At 36.7% G+C, this 17,777-nt stretch overlaps 1 protein-coding gene across 32 annotated transcripts in view; it reads left to right on the forward strand.

Annotated features, from left to right (window-relative positions):
* The window catches only part of PARD3 (par-3 family cell polarity regulator), a 664,552-nt gene that overhangs the window by 450,514 nt on the left and 196,261 nt on the right, over nt 1-17,777 (forward strand). For 14 of the 32 annotated variants that reach the window (XM_065586777.1, XM_065586791.1, XM_065586785.1 and 11 more), the window contains 4 exons: nt 3,615-3,765; nt 10,990-11,179; nt 15,854-16,005; nt 17,303-17,347. In XM_065586777.1, coding sequence (XP_065442849.1) covers nt 3,615-3,765; nt 10,990-11,179; nt 15,854-16,005; nt 17,303-17,347 — 538 coding nt within the window. The remainder of the gene's footprint in view (nt 1-3,614; nt 3,766-10,989; nt 11,180-15,853; nt 16,006-17,302; nt 17,348-17,777) is intronic. The other 18 variants (XM_065586779.1, XM_065586786.1, XM_065586793.1 and 15 more) reach the window with 3 other exon arrangements.

The raw sequence follows: 17,777 nt of genomic DNA on the forward strand, positions 1-17,777 counted from the left end.
GTACTCTCAATGTTTGGTGACTTCCAAGGGATTGCAGCATGCCCCAAATCTTTTGGGAAGCATTCAGTAGAGGGCTGTTGAATAATGGCAGTTAACTCACAAGATTAACTCAAAAAAATGAATCACTATAAAAAAATTAATTGTGATTCATCGTGGTTTAAATCGCACTGTTAAATAGTAGAATACCAATGGAAATGTATTAAATATTTTTGTATGTTTTTCTACATTATTAAACATACTGATTTCAATTACAACACAGAATGCAAAGTGTACAGAGGTCACTGCATATTATTATTTTTTATTAGAAATATTTGAACTATACAAATAAAAGAAATAGTATTTTTCAATTCACCTCATACAAGTACTATAGTTGGATCTCTTTATCGTGAAAGTGCAATTTGCAAATGTAGATTTTTTTTGTTACACAATTGAACTCAAAAACAAAACGGTGTAAAACCTAATAGCCTACAAGTTCACTCGGTCCTACTTCTTGTTCAGCCAATCGCTAAGACAAACAAGTTTGTTTACATTTACAGGAGATAATGCTGCCCACTTCTTATTTACAATGTCACCTGAAAGTGAGAACAGGCATTCGCATGGCACTTTTGTAGCCGGCATTTCAAGGTATTTACAGATATGCTAAACATTCTTATGCCCCTTCATGCTTCGGCCACCATTCCAGAGGACGTGCTCCATGCTGATGATGCTTGTTTAAAAAAAAAAATGCAATAATTACTTTGTGACTAAACTTGTTGTGGGAGAATTGTATGTCTCCTGCTCTGTTTTACCCGCGTTCTGCCATATATTTCATGTTATAGCAGTCTCGGATGACATGTTGTTTGTTTTAAGAACACTTTCACTGCAGATTTGACAAAACGCAATGAAGGTACCAATGTGTGATTTCTAAAATAGCTACAGCACTCAAAGCAAGGTTTAAGAATCTGAAGTGCCTTCCAGAATCTGAGAGCGATGAGGTGTGGAGTATATGTTCAAAAGTCTTAAACAAGCAACACTGTGATGCAGAAACTACAGAACCCAAACTACCAAAAAAGAAAATCAACCTTCTGCAGGTGGCATCTGACTCAGATGATGAAAATGAACATGCGTCAGTCCACATTGCTTTGGATCATTATCAAGTAGAACCTGTCATCAGCATGGACGCATGTCCTCTGGAATGGTGGTTGAAGCATGAAGGGACATTGAATCTTTAGCGCATCTGGTACGTAAATATCTTGCGACGCTGGCTACATCAGTGCCATGCGCATGCCTGTTCTCACTTTCAGGTGACATTGTTAACAAGAAGCGGGCAGCATTATCTTCTGCAAATGTAAACAAGCTTGTTTGGCTGAACAAGAATTAGGACTGAGTGGACTTATACGCTCTAAAGATTTACATTTGTTTTTTTTAAAGCAGTTTTTTGTACATATTTCTGCATTTGTAAGTTCAACTTTCATGATAAAGAGATTGCACTCCAGTACTTGTATTAGGTGAATTGAAAAATACTATTTCTTTTGTTTTTTACAGTGCAAATATTTGTAATAAAATATAGAGTGAGCACTATTCACTTTTTATTCTGTTGTAATTGAAATCAATATATTTGAAAATGTAGAAAATATCAACAAATATTTAAATAAATGGTATTCTATTATTATTTAACAGTGTGATTAATCGAGATTAATTGCACGATTAATCAAGATTATTTCTTTAATTGCTTGACAGCCCTAATTCAGTACCTTGCAGGATCTGGGCACTAGTGTATTTTGATAGATCATGAGATATTTATATGCTAAAGGATTCATATAAGAATATTGTGCATTGAGTTCTAAACACAACTTTAGATAAAATGACCAAAACATACAAACCTTTGATGCCCTAAATGATTACAAAATAACACAATTATTTGTGATATATTAGTTCATCAGAATTTCTCCTCAGGGGATCTGGATTCCATTCACAAATGAAATTAATTTAATAGCTAAGCCGAGGGTTGACATTTTGTCCAAAACGCCCATCATCACTCAGTTACCAGTAACTACAAGGGTCCAAACGTCTGTGGTTCAGGCACCTCAACAAAGCTCAATAAGCAGAGGTATTGGACAGTTCAGGAATTGGATAATGGGAGATGAAGTCTCATGTCCATGGTTATTGGCCTAAGTGAAACAAGTTGGAAGTCTCAACTGGTTCCCTTGTGGACACGTGTTCACATTACTCCTGGGACCCTTACTGGAAGTATCAGCAGAGTGGCTAACAGTTAGAGATGCTGTTGCCCCTAGATCAGTGATACTCAGACCTCAGTAGTTCATGAGCCAAATCAGTGATCAACATTACCCGAAAGAGCCACATTAGTGTGAATTCATTGTTACATTTACTATAGTACTATACAGTCATATTATTCTCACAGCAAAATGACTGGCCAAGTATTATTTTATCAACTACAATTGGTGGTTAACATAGTAAAAGCATCCTGATTAGTTAATAACTTAGACTGGTTAATAATTAAATCACACAGTGCTTTAATATCATGTGCTGCAGAGAGCCGCCGGAGATGCATTGAAGAGACACTTGCAGCTTGGGAGCCTCAGTCTGAGTATCGCTGCCTTAGATGATGTCAAATTATATTTATTTCACCATATAAGAGCTCTGCTTTTCCTGAAGTCTGATTCTCTATAGTACATTGAGGAAAACCTAATTTTTTCTTCTTTCTGAAAATCTATTCTGCACATATAAAAAGAGAGGTGACCAGATTCTTCCAGAGAAAATATAGGGGCACCCTCGCGACACACATCAGACAGTTCTGATGAAGGGCAGCTGGGAGTGAGGGAGAGAAATGGTGTTTGTTCTTTCTCCCCTTATTTGCATGACCAAGCATCATCCTTCTGCATCACATAGCGGATCTTGTATTTCATATAAGGGAGTACTGTCTTGAGGAATCATGCTGGGCAGAGAACTCTGGGCTGTGTAAGGGACCTGTCATGTTTTGGAAATGCTGATTGTTGTGAAACTGGCAGGGATGCTGCGAAAGGCCCTGAAAACATGGGACATTCCCAGATTTGCTGAGCATGTGAAATCTCTTTACCCTAAGGGTGAAAAGTGTGAGCAAAGACTTTATCATAAACAGCATGTGTTCATGTATGTCAATATTAATGTGTACGACAGGGATCCCGTGATAATTATGTACAGAAGCAAATTTCACCATTTCAAAAAGTGTCAGAGGCCCAATTCCAAATGGAGTTCCCTGTTCTCTGTTGCTTCAAGAAGTCTTGTCCTGACAGCCTATCAATGTGTGAAAGAGGCCAAGTTGTTTGTCAGATAATATTGAAACATGCAAACTGTATATTTCAGAAATTATGCCGCAAAGGTAGACCAAAATGCTTTTTGTCTACATTTTTTCTGCTGAAAGGGTTGAAATCTGACAAGGCACCATGGGAGGTGCAGTGTAAAGTGTCATTGAAAGTTGGTCATTAAGCAGAGCTGTCATTGCAAATTATTTTGGGTCCAGGGTGAAAAGTTCTAGCGCATTTGGTGCCCAGCCGGGTCCAGGCCTTAGGCAAGTTGTTAGCATTCCCCCATGCTGTTAAATGGACTTCAGTGCTGATTTTCCTCTCTCTATGCAGTTGGAGTCACCTGGAAGCCCTCCTGGGCCAGAGCTGCCTATAGACACTATACTGGATGACAGGGAACGTAGAATTTCCCATTCGCTATACAGTGGGATTGAGGGTCTCAGCGAATCACCCACAAGGACTGCGGCACTAAGTAGGATAATGGGTGAGTCAAGTAGACTCTGCTAATCACATCTTGTTTTTGTCCTTTCTGTGGTTCATTGAAGGGTGATTAATGTATTATTTATGTGCGAAGCATGGAACATGAAAGTGGCAATGACCAATTTAAAGCATGCCTTTTTAAAAGAATTGTTCATCACAAGCCTTCTAGCTAGCTTAATGTGAGAGGGGAAGTCAATCAATTGATTGAAAAAGTAAGTTTCAGATCCCATAACAGGTGGCACAAGAAATAATGGGAACATTTAAAATGTTTTTCAGTGTCTGAGGTGAGAAGCTACACTTCATTTTAGTCTGTTTAGTCTGAGTGGTGAAGTTTCATGCAAATAAAATGTCAGTGAATATTACTATAAAGAATGTATAGTTATGTTTCAGCACTGATTCACCTTCACTTTAATCATGCTCAAAAAGAAAATAATGTAAACTGAAGCCAGTATGTGTAATAACGTATTTCCTTATTTCAGTTGAATTTGTGCTTTGCAGGGCACCAGTTTTAAAACCTTGTAAGTGATTTTATGCATCCTTTGTTTGGATTCTGTGCCATACTGTCTGCATAGCCCCCAGTGGATAATGAGGTTATTAGCACTTGCTCTGCAACAGTTCAGCTTTTACTAACAGATTTAGTTCATAAAAACTCGTCTTGCCACAGGAGTGGTTGGACTTACTGAGCAGCTCAATCATGGGATTAACTTGTAAGGTTTTTCAAATTTAAAACGCAAGGAGATGTTTGATTAATATGGCACCTGACATAAAATACTTCTATTTCTAGCTTGAGTTGCAAGTCCTGAACTCCAACATAGCCATTAAATCCACTGCCTTTTAGTATGTTTGACATATATGTACAGCATTAGAATTGGAGATCCTGTTATAGAATTGACATGAAGGAAGAATGAATGTAGTTTTCAGTTCCCTAGGATAGCTATTCAGCTTCAGAAAGTGAAAATCTCCATTTGTGGCCTTTTGCTAGTTACTGCTTTGTAAATATTTCTCCTTGGACGTTTTGAAGTAGAAGAATCACCCTTTCTTAGACCTCTGAAACTCCACAGTTTTGGTTTGTGTGATTTTGTATCAGTTCAGTCATATTGTAATCTGAATGCACGTAGCAAAGCCAAAACTAAAACTGAAAAGTTCTCTTAAGCTCTATGGCATTGCATTTGCACAATCCAAAAGAAACATAATGTGACCAAGTATCACAAATCCATGGAACTTTTGTCTCAAAAATTCACGTCCGTCTAAAGAAAGTGACACATTTTATTTTGAGATCTGATTAAAAGTTCAAGGAGTGAAAATCTGGCTGAAATTGTTAGCACTGTAGTTTTAAATGTGACACTAGTCTAATTTTGCTATTTCAGTTTTCCAGCTAAAATATTTGTACAGCACTTAGCTACTGTTTTTTTCTATCAGTGTGCAGGGGATTTACATGTCAAATTTGTATATGCATTAATGAGTTACCACGTAAACATCCTGTGCAGCAACAGGTGAATAGGCCTTGAGAGAGGATATCTGGTATGCATGTCAAGGGATGCACTATAATTTGACATCAAAGGAATATAGGATTTGCCCTGCTACATAAAACTAGTCATCCACCGAGTACAGTTTCTTTCTTTCACAGTGACCAGTAACTGAAGTCTCAGCAGTCAAAAACAAACAAACAAAAACCTTGCCCCTTCCAAAAACCCTTAAAACCTACTGTGCCCCTGGCCAGCTCTGCAGTGTGTGCTGTGCATATAGGGGATAAAAATCCATCCAGACTCTTGCAAATGTTCATTTTAGGGATGATTGGTACTATGAAATTAGGTTGGCTTAACTACAACTCTCAAGGCTGTGAAAAATGTTATGCCCTGTGCGACATAACTAACCCAACTTAAGTCCCAGTGTAGATGGAATATTTCCATCGACCAAGCTATTTCCTCTAGGAGAGATGTAGTTACTGCGATGACAGAAGAACCCCTTTCGTCATTGTAGTGTCTACACTAAAAATGCTACAGTGGCACAGCTGCAGTGCTTCCGCTGTGCCACTATAGCGTTTCCAGTGTAAACATACCCTTACATTCTGAAGCATAAGTACTGATTCTGTCTAGCTCAGCCCTCATCCTTAATGGGACTGCATGGTTACACAGCTGGACGCCATAGAGAAGGTCAAACCATGTTTGAATAATGTATATAAATGTGATCTAGCCCACCGTGGTTAGAAACTGGTTTTGCTGGAACTGAGACGGACTCTGCTGGTGTAAATCAGCATAGCTCCATTAGCCCATCACATTTAAAACCAGTTTGAAGGCCAGTGTGGATTGACTATAATCTGAAAAGTTTGGAATGCCTCAGTCAAGTCCCCTCTGATAAGTTTTTCTTCTTTGATCAAATAAAATCCTAGTATTGCAATCTTCTGCCTCATGTTGTATGAGTGTCTGTATGAATCATTGTGTACTAAATAGCACAACATGAATGTGTTTGCATTACCTGTTGTTACAGAAGTGGTCAGTAACCACAAACCTGCTTGTTTTGGCATAGGCAAAACGACCACAGTGTTAGTAATATAAACCACATAACAAGCACACACACAATCCATTAGACCTAGCAGTTCTATTAGCATTTATAATTTGAGATTTCCTAGAATTTTTTACTTCCCTGATAACTGAGGTATATTATCCATGCTATTACCATACTTCCTCTGTGAAAACTTGGATTCACCTGCATGAGGTGCCTCTCATCTGGGCCTAACAATAAGGATTTATGCCTGTCGTCTTTGCTGGATTTCTAGTTTGGGTCTTTTTTGGTCTAGATTCAAAAGTGTTTCTAGGTAACATTTTTACAATTCCTCCAAAGTGAAATTTAAAATAAAATCATGTGGTCTTATACTAACTTGCTTGTGCCCAGGCTTAAAAGTTAAAGAACTTTTTTTCTGAAGTACTGTAGCTATTTATTGTCCATTATGCAACTGATTTCTGTCATACACAAATATAGAGCTGATTTCACTGTAAATTATTTTTATTGAGGAAATGTTTTAGTACAAAGTCATCTTGCATCTCCTAGCTTTAGTTGCAGCCTGAATGCTTGCTGATTTCTTATGACCGTAGCAAGGTTTGATGCTAAAGGTGACTAATCAGAAGTTATTTGTCAAGGTTTTGGTTAGAATAACAATGACTTAGATTGTATGCAGTGTAGTTGTAACCGTGTTTGTCCCAGGTTATTAGAGAGGCAAGGTGGGTGAAGCTCTCTCACCAGCAGAAGTTGGTCTAATAAATATTACCTCACCAACCTTGCCTCTCTAATGACTTTGGGATGAAAGGCAATGTCAATCTAAGGGCATGGCTACACTTGCAGATGTAGAGTGCTGGGAGTTAAACCAACCCACAGAGACCGCAGCAGGGAAAACACTGCCATGTGTTTACACTGTCAGCTGCAACCGCAGTGGCTTTTGCCACAGCAGTGCATTGTGGTAGCTATCCCAGTGTGCAAGTGGCTGCAACGTGCTTTTCAAATCGGGGGTAGGGGGAGGGTAACAGGGAGTGTCTCAGCCTGCTGTCTTGTAAGTTCAGACAGCAGCAGACCCCCTGCCTCCAGAGATGAAAGTAACTTAAAGGACTTACCGGTACGCGGGAGTCCTGAGCAAGGGGGCAGGGCCTCAACTGGAAGGTGCGTCGCCTCAACCGGAAGAAGCGGTCATTTAAATTGCCGGCTCTGCCTGCGATAGCGGCAGCTGGGAGCCTCGGGCCCTTTAAATCACCGCTGGAGCTACCGCAGCAGAGCCCTGGGCCCTTTAAATCACATCAATAAAATACAATAAAAAATAAAATAAAATAAAATTCTTCACTCTTGTCAAATATTAAGAATGGTAGAGGAAAAGTTAAAAATGTTACTGAATTACTTTAGCCTCTCAAACTGGAAGTTCAATCTATAAAATGCAGTAAGGTTCTACTTTCTCACAATCAACTCTTTGGAGACATTGTTAACTACAGAGTTAACAATCTTGTAGGCAATATGTTTGAAAAGGAGTCCATTACCAGGCTAACCATTTAACCTGTCCATCAAAGAAGTGATTGCTGGGCAAAGAATTAGCTGTTATGCAAACTGAACACATTCATTTCCGTTGACAATGATGGGTTGTTTGCCATTTAGTACCAATGTATTCCAATAATTTTCGTCTATTTTAGAAAATATCTCATTCAGCCACAAAATTTTCTTTAAATAACCATATAAAATACATTCAATTAGCTAATATCCTGTTGGGTTAGCTAATGTTCTTTTGTATCAATGTATTGGGAAAATTAAAGTAACAGTACAGCAGCATGATTATATAAAAGGGGTAAAAATTAGACTCGCTGTAGATCCCATAACTCCATACAGGTTTTTCCACTTGTACTTATGTGTATTATAAGCGATGAGCAAAATATTAATATCTGGCCACATGTGTGGCTCATTTTAACAAAACATTTCCAACTCTTGGTACTTTTTATAACACAGTACATTATTACTATACAGCACCATGGGGTTCTGTCTCTATATTACATATACATATATACTATACCCATACCATATGGTAAGTCATCTGATTTCATAAAACTTATTCTTTGTTGTTCATAAGGGTGACAGTTTTGTTAATTACATTTTATATCAAACCAAAGTTTCCTGCGACATTTACCATTTTGTTTCATGGTGATTTATTGGAAATATTTAAGCCTATGCCCAGGAAACAACCAAACTTTTTAGAAGGCAATTTTTTAGCAGGCAACAATGTCTAGAGGGGTAGTGTTGAGTTACAAAGAAGCTTATATCGCATGGAAGAATTTGAGTAACAAATACACAGGAGTCACTCTTAATAACTTGCCAGTTGCCTTAGATAACTGAATAACTTTATTTCCATATTTGCAGTATGATTGGTATTCCTTATAGCAAGTATAAGTAAGTTTATCTCAGTAATATTACAAATATTGAGGTAATCTTATATATTTAAGACTAAACTGACAAAGGCTGATCATTTTCTGTAGCATCAGTTTTACTGTTCTACTAAATATCTTCACTTGTTCTTTAACCCTGAGCATATTTGCATTGAAAAACAGGAAATGGTGACTCAGGCTAAAATTATAGTGATATTACTGAACATTGTCATAAAAAAGCCCCTTTGTGACATATTTGTATCTGTTTAGTCTATTCTGGTGATGTAGGACTTTTATATAAATTTAAAAGTTACATCTGCTTTTTGTTAAACAGGTTGAAAAGTGTGTTGCTCAAAATGCCATAGAAAATATTACTGGAAAATATAATTCTATGTATATTTAGATAGTGGTGGTATCTTCAAAAAAATATGAATTGGCTTTTAGCTGGGAAGAAACAACGTTTCACTAATTTGTAAAACTCCTTAGGGTCCAGTGCTACAACTCTTGCCTGCAGGAGTTGTCCCACTGAGGCTGGTTCACATATGAGGTGCAATGTCAAGCCCTTATGTCATCTCTTTGATTCATCAGGGTGCTGTCTTGATCCCTTTAACATCAATGTCAAAATTCACTTGGGCTTCAGTGGGAACAGAATTAAGGTCTTGGGTGAGATTTTCCAAGTTTGGTGCATAAATTCATGTTTTAAAATCTATATCTGGGCACCTACATAGGTGACTTCATTCATTCATTCATTCATTCATACATACATTCATTTAACTCTTTTATTATAATTTTTTTCCAAATTTCAAATTTTTCAGCCAGCTCTAGCTACGAGTACTGAACACTTCTGAAAATTAAGCCATTTGTTCAGGCATCTGAATATGAATTTAAGTTCTTAATGTTAGTAAACCAAGTTGGAAAATGTTGGCCTTGATCACCCAGGGCTGGATCACGGGAGGTGATGAATCCCTTCAGTTCCCATTGACTTTATTCCTTTTGAGGATCGCAACCTCAGCCAGTTAATGTTCTCCTTCAGTAGGATGCAAGTACTTGATTGTATATTTTCAGACTTCTATGTAGTAAGAAGTATGTAGTTTTTCTCAAGGGTCAGTCTAGGACCAATCCTATTCAACTTTTTCATAAATAATCTGGAGAAAGGGGTAAAAAGTGAGGTGGCAAAGTTTGGAGATGATACTAAACTGCTCAAGATAGTTAAGATCAAAGCAGACTGTGAAGAACTTCAAAAAGATCTCACAAAACTAAGTGATTGGGTAACAAAATGGCAAATGAAATTGAATGTGGATAAATGTAAAGTAATGCACATTAGAAAAAATAACCTCAATTATACATACAATATGATGGGGGCTAATTTAGCTACAACTAATCTGGAAAAAGATCTTGGAATCATCGTGGGTAGTTCTCACACGTCCACACAGTGTGCAGCCGAGGTCAAAAAAGCAAACAGGATGTTAGGAATCATTAAAAAGGGGATAGAGAATAAGACGGAGAATATCTTATTGCCCTTATATAAATCCATGGTACGCCCACATCTTGAATACTGCGTACAGGTGTGATCTCCTCATCTCAAAAAAGATATACTGGCATTAGAAAAGGTTCAGAGAAGGGCAACTAAAATGATTAGGGGTTTGGAATGGGTCCCATATGAGGAGAGATTAAAGAGGCTAGGACTTTTCAGCTTGGAAAAGAGGAGACTAAGGGGGGGATATGATAGAGGTGTATAAAACTATGAGTGATGTGGAGAAAGTAAATAAGGAAAAGTTATTTACTTGTTCCCATAATATAAGAACTAGGGGCCACCAAATGAAATTAATGGGCAGCAGGTTTAAAACAAACAAAAGGAAGTTCTTCTTCACACAGCGCACAGTCAACTTGTGGAACTCCTTGCCTGAGAAGGTTGTGAAGGCTAGGACTATAACAGGGTTTAAAAGAGAACTGGATAAATTCATGAAGGTTAAGTCCATTAATGGCTATTAGCCAGGATGGGTACAGAATGGTGTCTCTGTTTGTCAGAGGGTGGAGATGGATGGTAGGAAAGAGATCACTAGATCGTTACCTGTTAGGTTCACTCCCTCTGGGGCGCCTGCCATTGCGCACAGTCGGTAGACAGGATATTGGGCTAGATGGACCTTTGGTCTGACGCAGTACTGCCATTCTTATGTTCTTAAGTCACATGTAATTTTACTAATTGTGTTACATCAGTCTTATCAATGATGTGACAGATTTGACATGACATTTTATCATTTGGAGAATATATGATATGTAATATTCAGGTCTTTATCTACAGTTACTTCCCCCATTCTCCTCCCCATATTGAACAGGTAAATACCAGCTGTCTCCAACAGTGAACATGCCACAAGATGACACTGTTATTATTGAAGACGATAGACTGCCAGTACTTCCACCACATCTTTCTGACCAGTCATCTTCCAGCTCCCATGATGATGTGGGATTTGGAACCACAGATGTTGGCGCATGGGCTAAAGCCACAATTAATGAATCTACAGACTGGTAAGACCATAGTCCAGAGCATGAAAATGATAGTCAATTGTAATAATTTATTTTTCTTTAGTTTAATGGTTGGCTACACTGAATATTAATCTTTTTTTTTTTTTTTTTTTTTAACATTCAGATAGGGTGACTAGATAGCAAGCGTGAAAAATCAGAAAAGGAGTGAGGGGTAATAGGCACCTATATAAGAAAAAGCCCCGAATATCAGGACTGTCCCTATAAAATTGGGATATATGGTCACCCAACATTCAGACCACAACATTTTCAAACCTTTAATTGCCATTTTTTCAGTAAGAGAGTCCGTGCAGATAATTTTGATGGACTTTTACTTTCTAGCTGTATAGTTTTATGCAGTGTCAAAACACATTTAGAAAAGTGTTACCAACTATTATTAGGACCAAACTGGTATATAGCTGTGTTAACAGAATTAATATTATGTAGTCAAATTATAAGATGAGCCAGCCTTGCGTTTAATCAGAAAATCTCAGCATTTGTAGGACAGCCTTGTTAAAAGCTTAAGGTTATAAAACATTAAAGATAAATTCCAATGGAAAATTTTAATTTATAATTCTCTCTATAAATAAGATATCTGCAAAATAAAACCAAAGATTTTATTTTGTGTACCAGTATATATTTAGGATACTTTTATCACACATGCATCAGCTTTTAATATATTTAAGGTAATGAATATTTTTAGATAATCTATTTAGAAATTAATTTAGGCCTGCTGGTTATATGTTAATGCTCACATAACATTTAACAAGTTAAGATTTCCTGAATATTTAGGATAAATATGATGTTCAGCATTGTGATTTATAAGTACTGCAGAAGTAGTATACTAATATTTCCCATATTTTAAAATATTGAAACCAAATTACCTGTTTAACCTCCCAATTGGGTTGAATCTGTGATCTTATATGTAGATTTTTACATCTGAGCTCCAATGGCTAATGTATTAGTCCCATTATTAACTTGTTTATTGTTCTTAATAAAAGAAATATTGCATATTGTTAGTACAGATCTAAGAGAACTGTGCATTAATTTGCAAGTCTAGTAATTATGTACTGCAATGAGCAAAATAAAAGACTGTCTCTATGGAACCACCTCCTAAGGGTGTAGTGATAATTAACACAAGCAGAGTGAAGAATTAGAATTTTCTTACTAGCCCTATCTCCTGGGTCTATTATGAATGTGTCAGCAATATCTTAATAAAATAGCAGTGGCAATGCCCTTTGGTTCTGATTTGCACCAGTCAGCTACTTGTGTTTTGATATTATGTTTGAGTTGATGTTTAGGGATTGATCTTGCTGATTCTAAACAGTGTTTTAATGATTGTAGTAAAAATAACTTTTTTTCAATCTACACTTTGCTTTTCTGTTAATATTGCAACTTTTCATGTAGAAAAGTCTCACCTGTAATTTGGGCCCTTGAAATGTCCATCTGTCTCTTTTTTGTTAAAGGTTTTAGAGCTGTAAATCTAAGATTTTTAAATTGAACAGCACTTAAGACGTCATGTAATACTTATCTCTGAATGAATTTTTCAGCTGAATGGGGGTTGGGTGGGGGAGAACCTATAACATAAAGTAAAAGCCCATTTGAAATCTGCAGATGCTCTTTACATTTACTGCTGCAGTGTAACTTACTATTCATATACCTTTTTAAGCTTAAATGAAAATAACAGCAAAGAAAATAGATTAGATATCGTGGAATTCATTTTGTACAAATCTTTTCCTTTATGAGAAATTGTTGAGGTCTTTAGATACAATTGCAGGGAAAAGAGCAGATCAGTTTAGGGCCTTACTCATATATAATGCTTTTTATTTGTAAAAAAATAAATAGCAGCAGAAGTAGATTGTTGCATTAATTTCCTGCTGCTAATGGGTGAAGGAAGATTTATAAAATGAAGGTGCATTGTATGATATTGCTGGAAGGCTCAAAGGGTAAAGCTAAGAATATGGACGAAGGGTTATCCAAACAAGAATGGCAGCTGTTCTGAATCACCGCAGAAAATGTAAGCTTTTCCAGCCTGACAATATCTCCCTAATCCTTGATGAAAATGTTATGAAAACAAAGGGGCAATAAGACAGGATTAATAAGTGGAATTTTAATAACACTGAGGGTCAGTAGACGGTTACATTCTTTTAAGAATCAGCTGTCGTTCCAGAAATCTTATTTGTTAAGTATGCTAGAACATAGTAAATTGTGATGAGTTGCAGTAATGTGAGAAAGAAGGTGACTTTAACATAGCTGAAAAATATTAAAATTAGCTATTTTGGGGTGTTAGTTACTCAACTATGCTTCTTGCCTTTTTAACGTATGGATATTTACCATATAAATGTGCTTTTGAGTTACATTTGGAAAGTGTATGTGTTCAAATGGCTATGATGTTGGTCTTTGTTAATTATTGAAATAGGTATTGCCTCATTAATAATATATTTAAATTCTTTATTATTGTGGACATTAAAACTGGTAGCATAATGTGGCATTCTGATATTTCTAGCAAGCTAGATTTCAATTAAATTGAGACTTGTGGTACTTTGCGTCTAGATGAGAGAGAAAGTAATTCTTTGTACTGTAATTACGTAGAACCTATAACTTTTAGCATGTTTTACAAATATTAAGTAATTGGTCCTCATAATAGCTCAGAGGGAGAGATAAGTATGATAGGTGCAGATGGGGAAGCTGAAGAGAAACTGAGAGGTTAAATGATTTGCTCAAGGACTCAGAAGCAGAGTCAGTCAGTTTAAGAGCTGGGATCAGAACTCAGGAATTCCTGGCCCCTCACCTGTGTTCAGAACATACCACTCTCCACACTCCTTGATCTACTTTTGAAATTTTTATTTAATCATCAAGTTTTAGCATGTGGATATGACTTTAAATGAATAAACATACACAAACCTGAATTTACATGGACATGATATTCAGCTTTAAAAGAAATATGATATATCTTGGATAAATAAGCAATTATGTGAAGAAGATCAAACCAAAAAAGGAGTACGCCGCCAAAACAAACAGGGTTAGAAATTTAGCCCTTGCAAAGAAAGAAGCACACAATGTATTCTCTTCAGCAAGATGAAACTGAGCATTTCTAACTTACATAAACCACATTAACAGCTGTTGCTAAAGGAATTCCTCACTTTAATATTATACCAACTCATCCAATACTAGTTGTGAGCTCCTGTGTGACCTTTGGAAAGATGTTTATGATCTCATAATCAGATCATAAGTTTAATTGAAGTAATTGAGAACATATTCTCAAACCCATGCGAGCCATATTCAGCTCACAGTTGCACTGCCATACATTTTTTAAAAATTCAGTTTTCTCCTTCTGTAATGTGGGGATAACACCTACTTCACAGGAATATTGTGACAATTAAATTGTTAATATTTGTAGAGCACTTAGCCCCTAATTCAACAAAGAAGTTAAGTATGTGCTTAAATGCTTTGCTAAATCATGGCGTTTGGTACTACAGAGACAGGTACCTTAGAAATGGCTGCAATAGTTAGATGTAAAATACTATGGGTCTGAGCCAACACCACTAACATCAAAAGACATTGGACATTGCCTTCAGTAGGACAGGATCAGGGCCTGTATAAGTGAAAAGTATTGCATGGCTGTCACTTGTGAGCATACATCCATTGTCAGTCATTCACCTATCCTTATCTCATGCACATATCCCAAAACTCATTCATATTCTACAAAGTAAATCAATGCATAACTACAGTATATGAATGTTTAGACTTAGATTTACACATTGATTCTTTAGTATAAGAGCTAGCAGTCAAGGTTTGGCACTAAGTGGCCCTCCTGAGCCACTTAGTGCCAAACCAAACTTGATCCATCCCCAAAACTTGACCCTCTTTCTCTAGTTTCCCTCCTCATTCTACAAGCATTAATACATTTATCCTCAAACATTCCTGGACATATTGCAGTCCCTTCTTGATAAAGAGCTAAATGACTTGCCCAAGGTCACACAGGAAGTCCATGGCAAAGCCAGGAACTGAATCCAGACACCAGTGACTTAATCAACGCTATCCTTCTCCTCCCCCCCCCCCCAATAAAATAAGATGGGGGGAATGATAGGGCAGTATTTCTAGACAGGCTAAATCCAGAAAATACACTGAAAAATTCACAAGAGAATTTTGGATTTGTTTGTTTTGTTTTTGGGGTGGAAGGGTTCATCCCAATTCTTTAACTGCAGAGTTTCAGAGAAATTCATGTGACTTCAGATAGGACAACACATTTGTTCTTTACTACTATACTACAAACTTACTTGGAAAACAAACCATATGTGTCACTAAGAATGAGAAATACTCAAAAAATTATTCCTATATATATGGAAAGTCAAAGTAAACTGCACTGTCATGCTAATAGCTCTGTGTGTTTTTACTGCATGTGTTTTGGTGTGCATAGGGATTATATACATATTTTTTCCATAAAGGCTTAGTAGGCTTTTAATTATTGATGCTTGTTAAATCACTGTTGCTGTGGACACAATAGGCCAGATTCATTCTTGATGCAACTCCATTTACATCAGTGGTTTATTTAAAATTGGCTGCCTTATCAACAGATAAAGAAGGTAGAAATCATGTACCAAATAAAGACTTTTCTTTGCATATGAGGGGGTTGCATGATCTTGATAAATGTCTGCATGATTTTTTTCGTTCCCACAGCACTCTTAGTCCAGATGCTGATCCAGTGCTTGCCTTCCAGCGAGAGGGTTTCGGACGCCAGAGCATGTCAGAAAAACGCACAAAGCAATTTTCAGATGCCAGTCAGTTGGAGTTTGTTAAAACACGAAAATCCAAAAGCATGGATTTAGGTAGTGAGTGATATTTCTTTGAATGCTTTATCTGAATGTATTTTTGATGTTGTAAATATTGATTTTTGTCATTTATCATATATGATTGACACACAGAGCTAAACATGTATGTGTGATGGAGTGGTATAAAAACATGAGTGGCCAAGCAGCCTGTATGTACAGTTTTTAAATATCTATAAATTTGCTTGTTGTAAACATACAAATGTATATGAATATACCTGAGTATATACTTATATGCTAAGAAGCTTAATTGTTGTATGCAGTGTTGTAGCCGTAGCCATCCCACAATATTAGAGAGACAAGGTGGGTGAGGTTTGGAGCAACTTCTGTTGGTGAGAGAGACAAGCTTTTGAGGTTGCACAGAGCTCTCCTTCCAGACTTGAAGCTTGTCTCTCTCTCTCACCAACAGAAGTTGGTCCAGTAAAAGATATTACTGCACCACCTTGTCTCTATCAGATATTTCATAGCAGGTGAAAATGTGTACTTAAAAATAAACCACTGAATACTATTTTTTAAAAAGTAACTACTTCTATTGAGTTGACATTGGGAAGAGATCCATATTCTCAATTTAAGGCTATACCTTAAATAAACATAAGTATCCTTGACTATTTGCTATCCTAGCAGTCTACAATAAGTCTTACTGAAAATAATGGGGATACAAATGAAGCAGCATATTAGAGAATGTGGCCCAGTCCCACTTCTGGTTTAGGCCATACAGTAATATGTATGGTGGAAACCGTATACTGTAGCACCAACCAAAACAGGGAATTAAATATTCCATTTACGGACATAATCTCTTAAGTGATGAAACAAGAAGGTATAAAACATTTCTAACTAAGCTATCCATTGATGTGTCATTGGATTCAGGTTTTGAAGTGCAGAATCTAGTAACCTTAATAAGCAGATTTTCAGTGTTTATACAATAAAAATTCTAAATGCTGACATTAATAAAATGCAAGGAGTACTTTTTGCTTTATAATATTTGTGGATATCTTAACTAAAATCCTTCCTTCACCACCTTCTCTAAAGTAAGATTGCTGGTGTTGACTTGCCTTGGCTAGTTGTGATGCGCTAACATGTAAATAACATTGCACCTGCCTGTGATATGAAAGTGACTGACAAATTGCATGATGGTTACTAGTTTGCTGCCGTTTTTATCAAGAATATTTGCTCAGTGTTGCATATTATTTGCATGAAGTGTGACGTTACCAATGGCTCCTAACTTAGAAAATTGGAATGTTGTATGCATGTAGGGTGTGGGCACTAACTGGGCTAACCTTATACATTTACCTTTTAACAGTAGCTGACGAGACTAAGCTCAGTACAATGGATGACCAGAAAACAGGTAAGAATTGACAGTAAGGCTGTTGCTATAGAAACCTTGGTCAAAGCAGCTAACCACAATTACAGAACTGCCAATCACATTGCATGAAAACATGAATATTCCAATACTCGCATGGCTGTTTTCTATTGTTGTGAATAATCAAGTAGCACAGAACAGAGAAAATACTGTGTAGCGCTAAATATATCTGGGTAGTATACTCAAAGCAGGTCATTCAGTATAACTGTAAACCAGTTCCTACATTCCTGAAATTCATACATTTTCGCTTTAGTTTTGATTTTCTTTTTCTTTTTCAAAAATCCTGAAATCTGTTCTTTAGGCCTTGAATTCTAACTTAAAATGGGATGACCAGAGAAAGCTGATTGTTTAGCTATTGCAGTGTTAACATCATGCTTGCAAATAATTAGTTTAATTCTAAAGTTTCTATCTTTGC

The sequence above is a fragment of the Chrysemys picta genome, chromosome 2 (genome assembly GCF_011386835.1).
Source record: "Chrysemys picta bellii isolate R12L10 chromosome 2, ASM1138683v2, whole genome shotgun sequence".
Lineage (NCBI taxonomy): Eukaryota > Metazoa > Chordata > Testudines > Emydidae > Chrysemys > Chrysemys picta.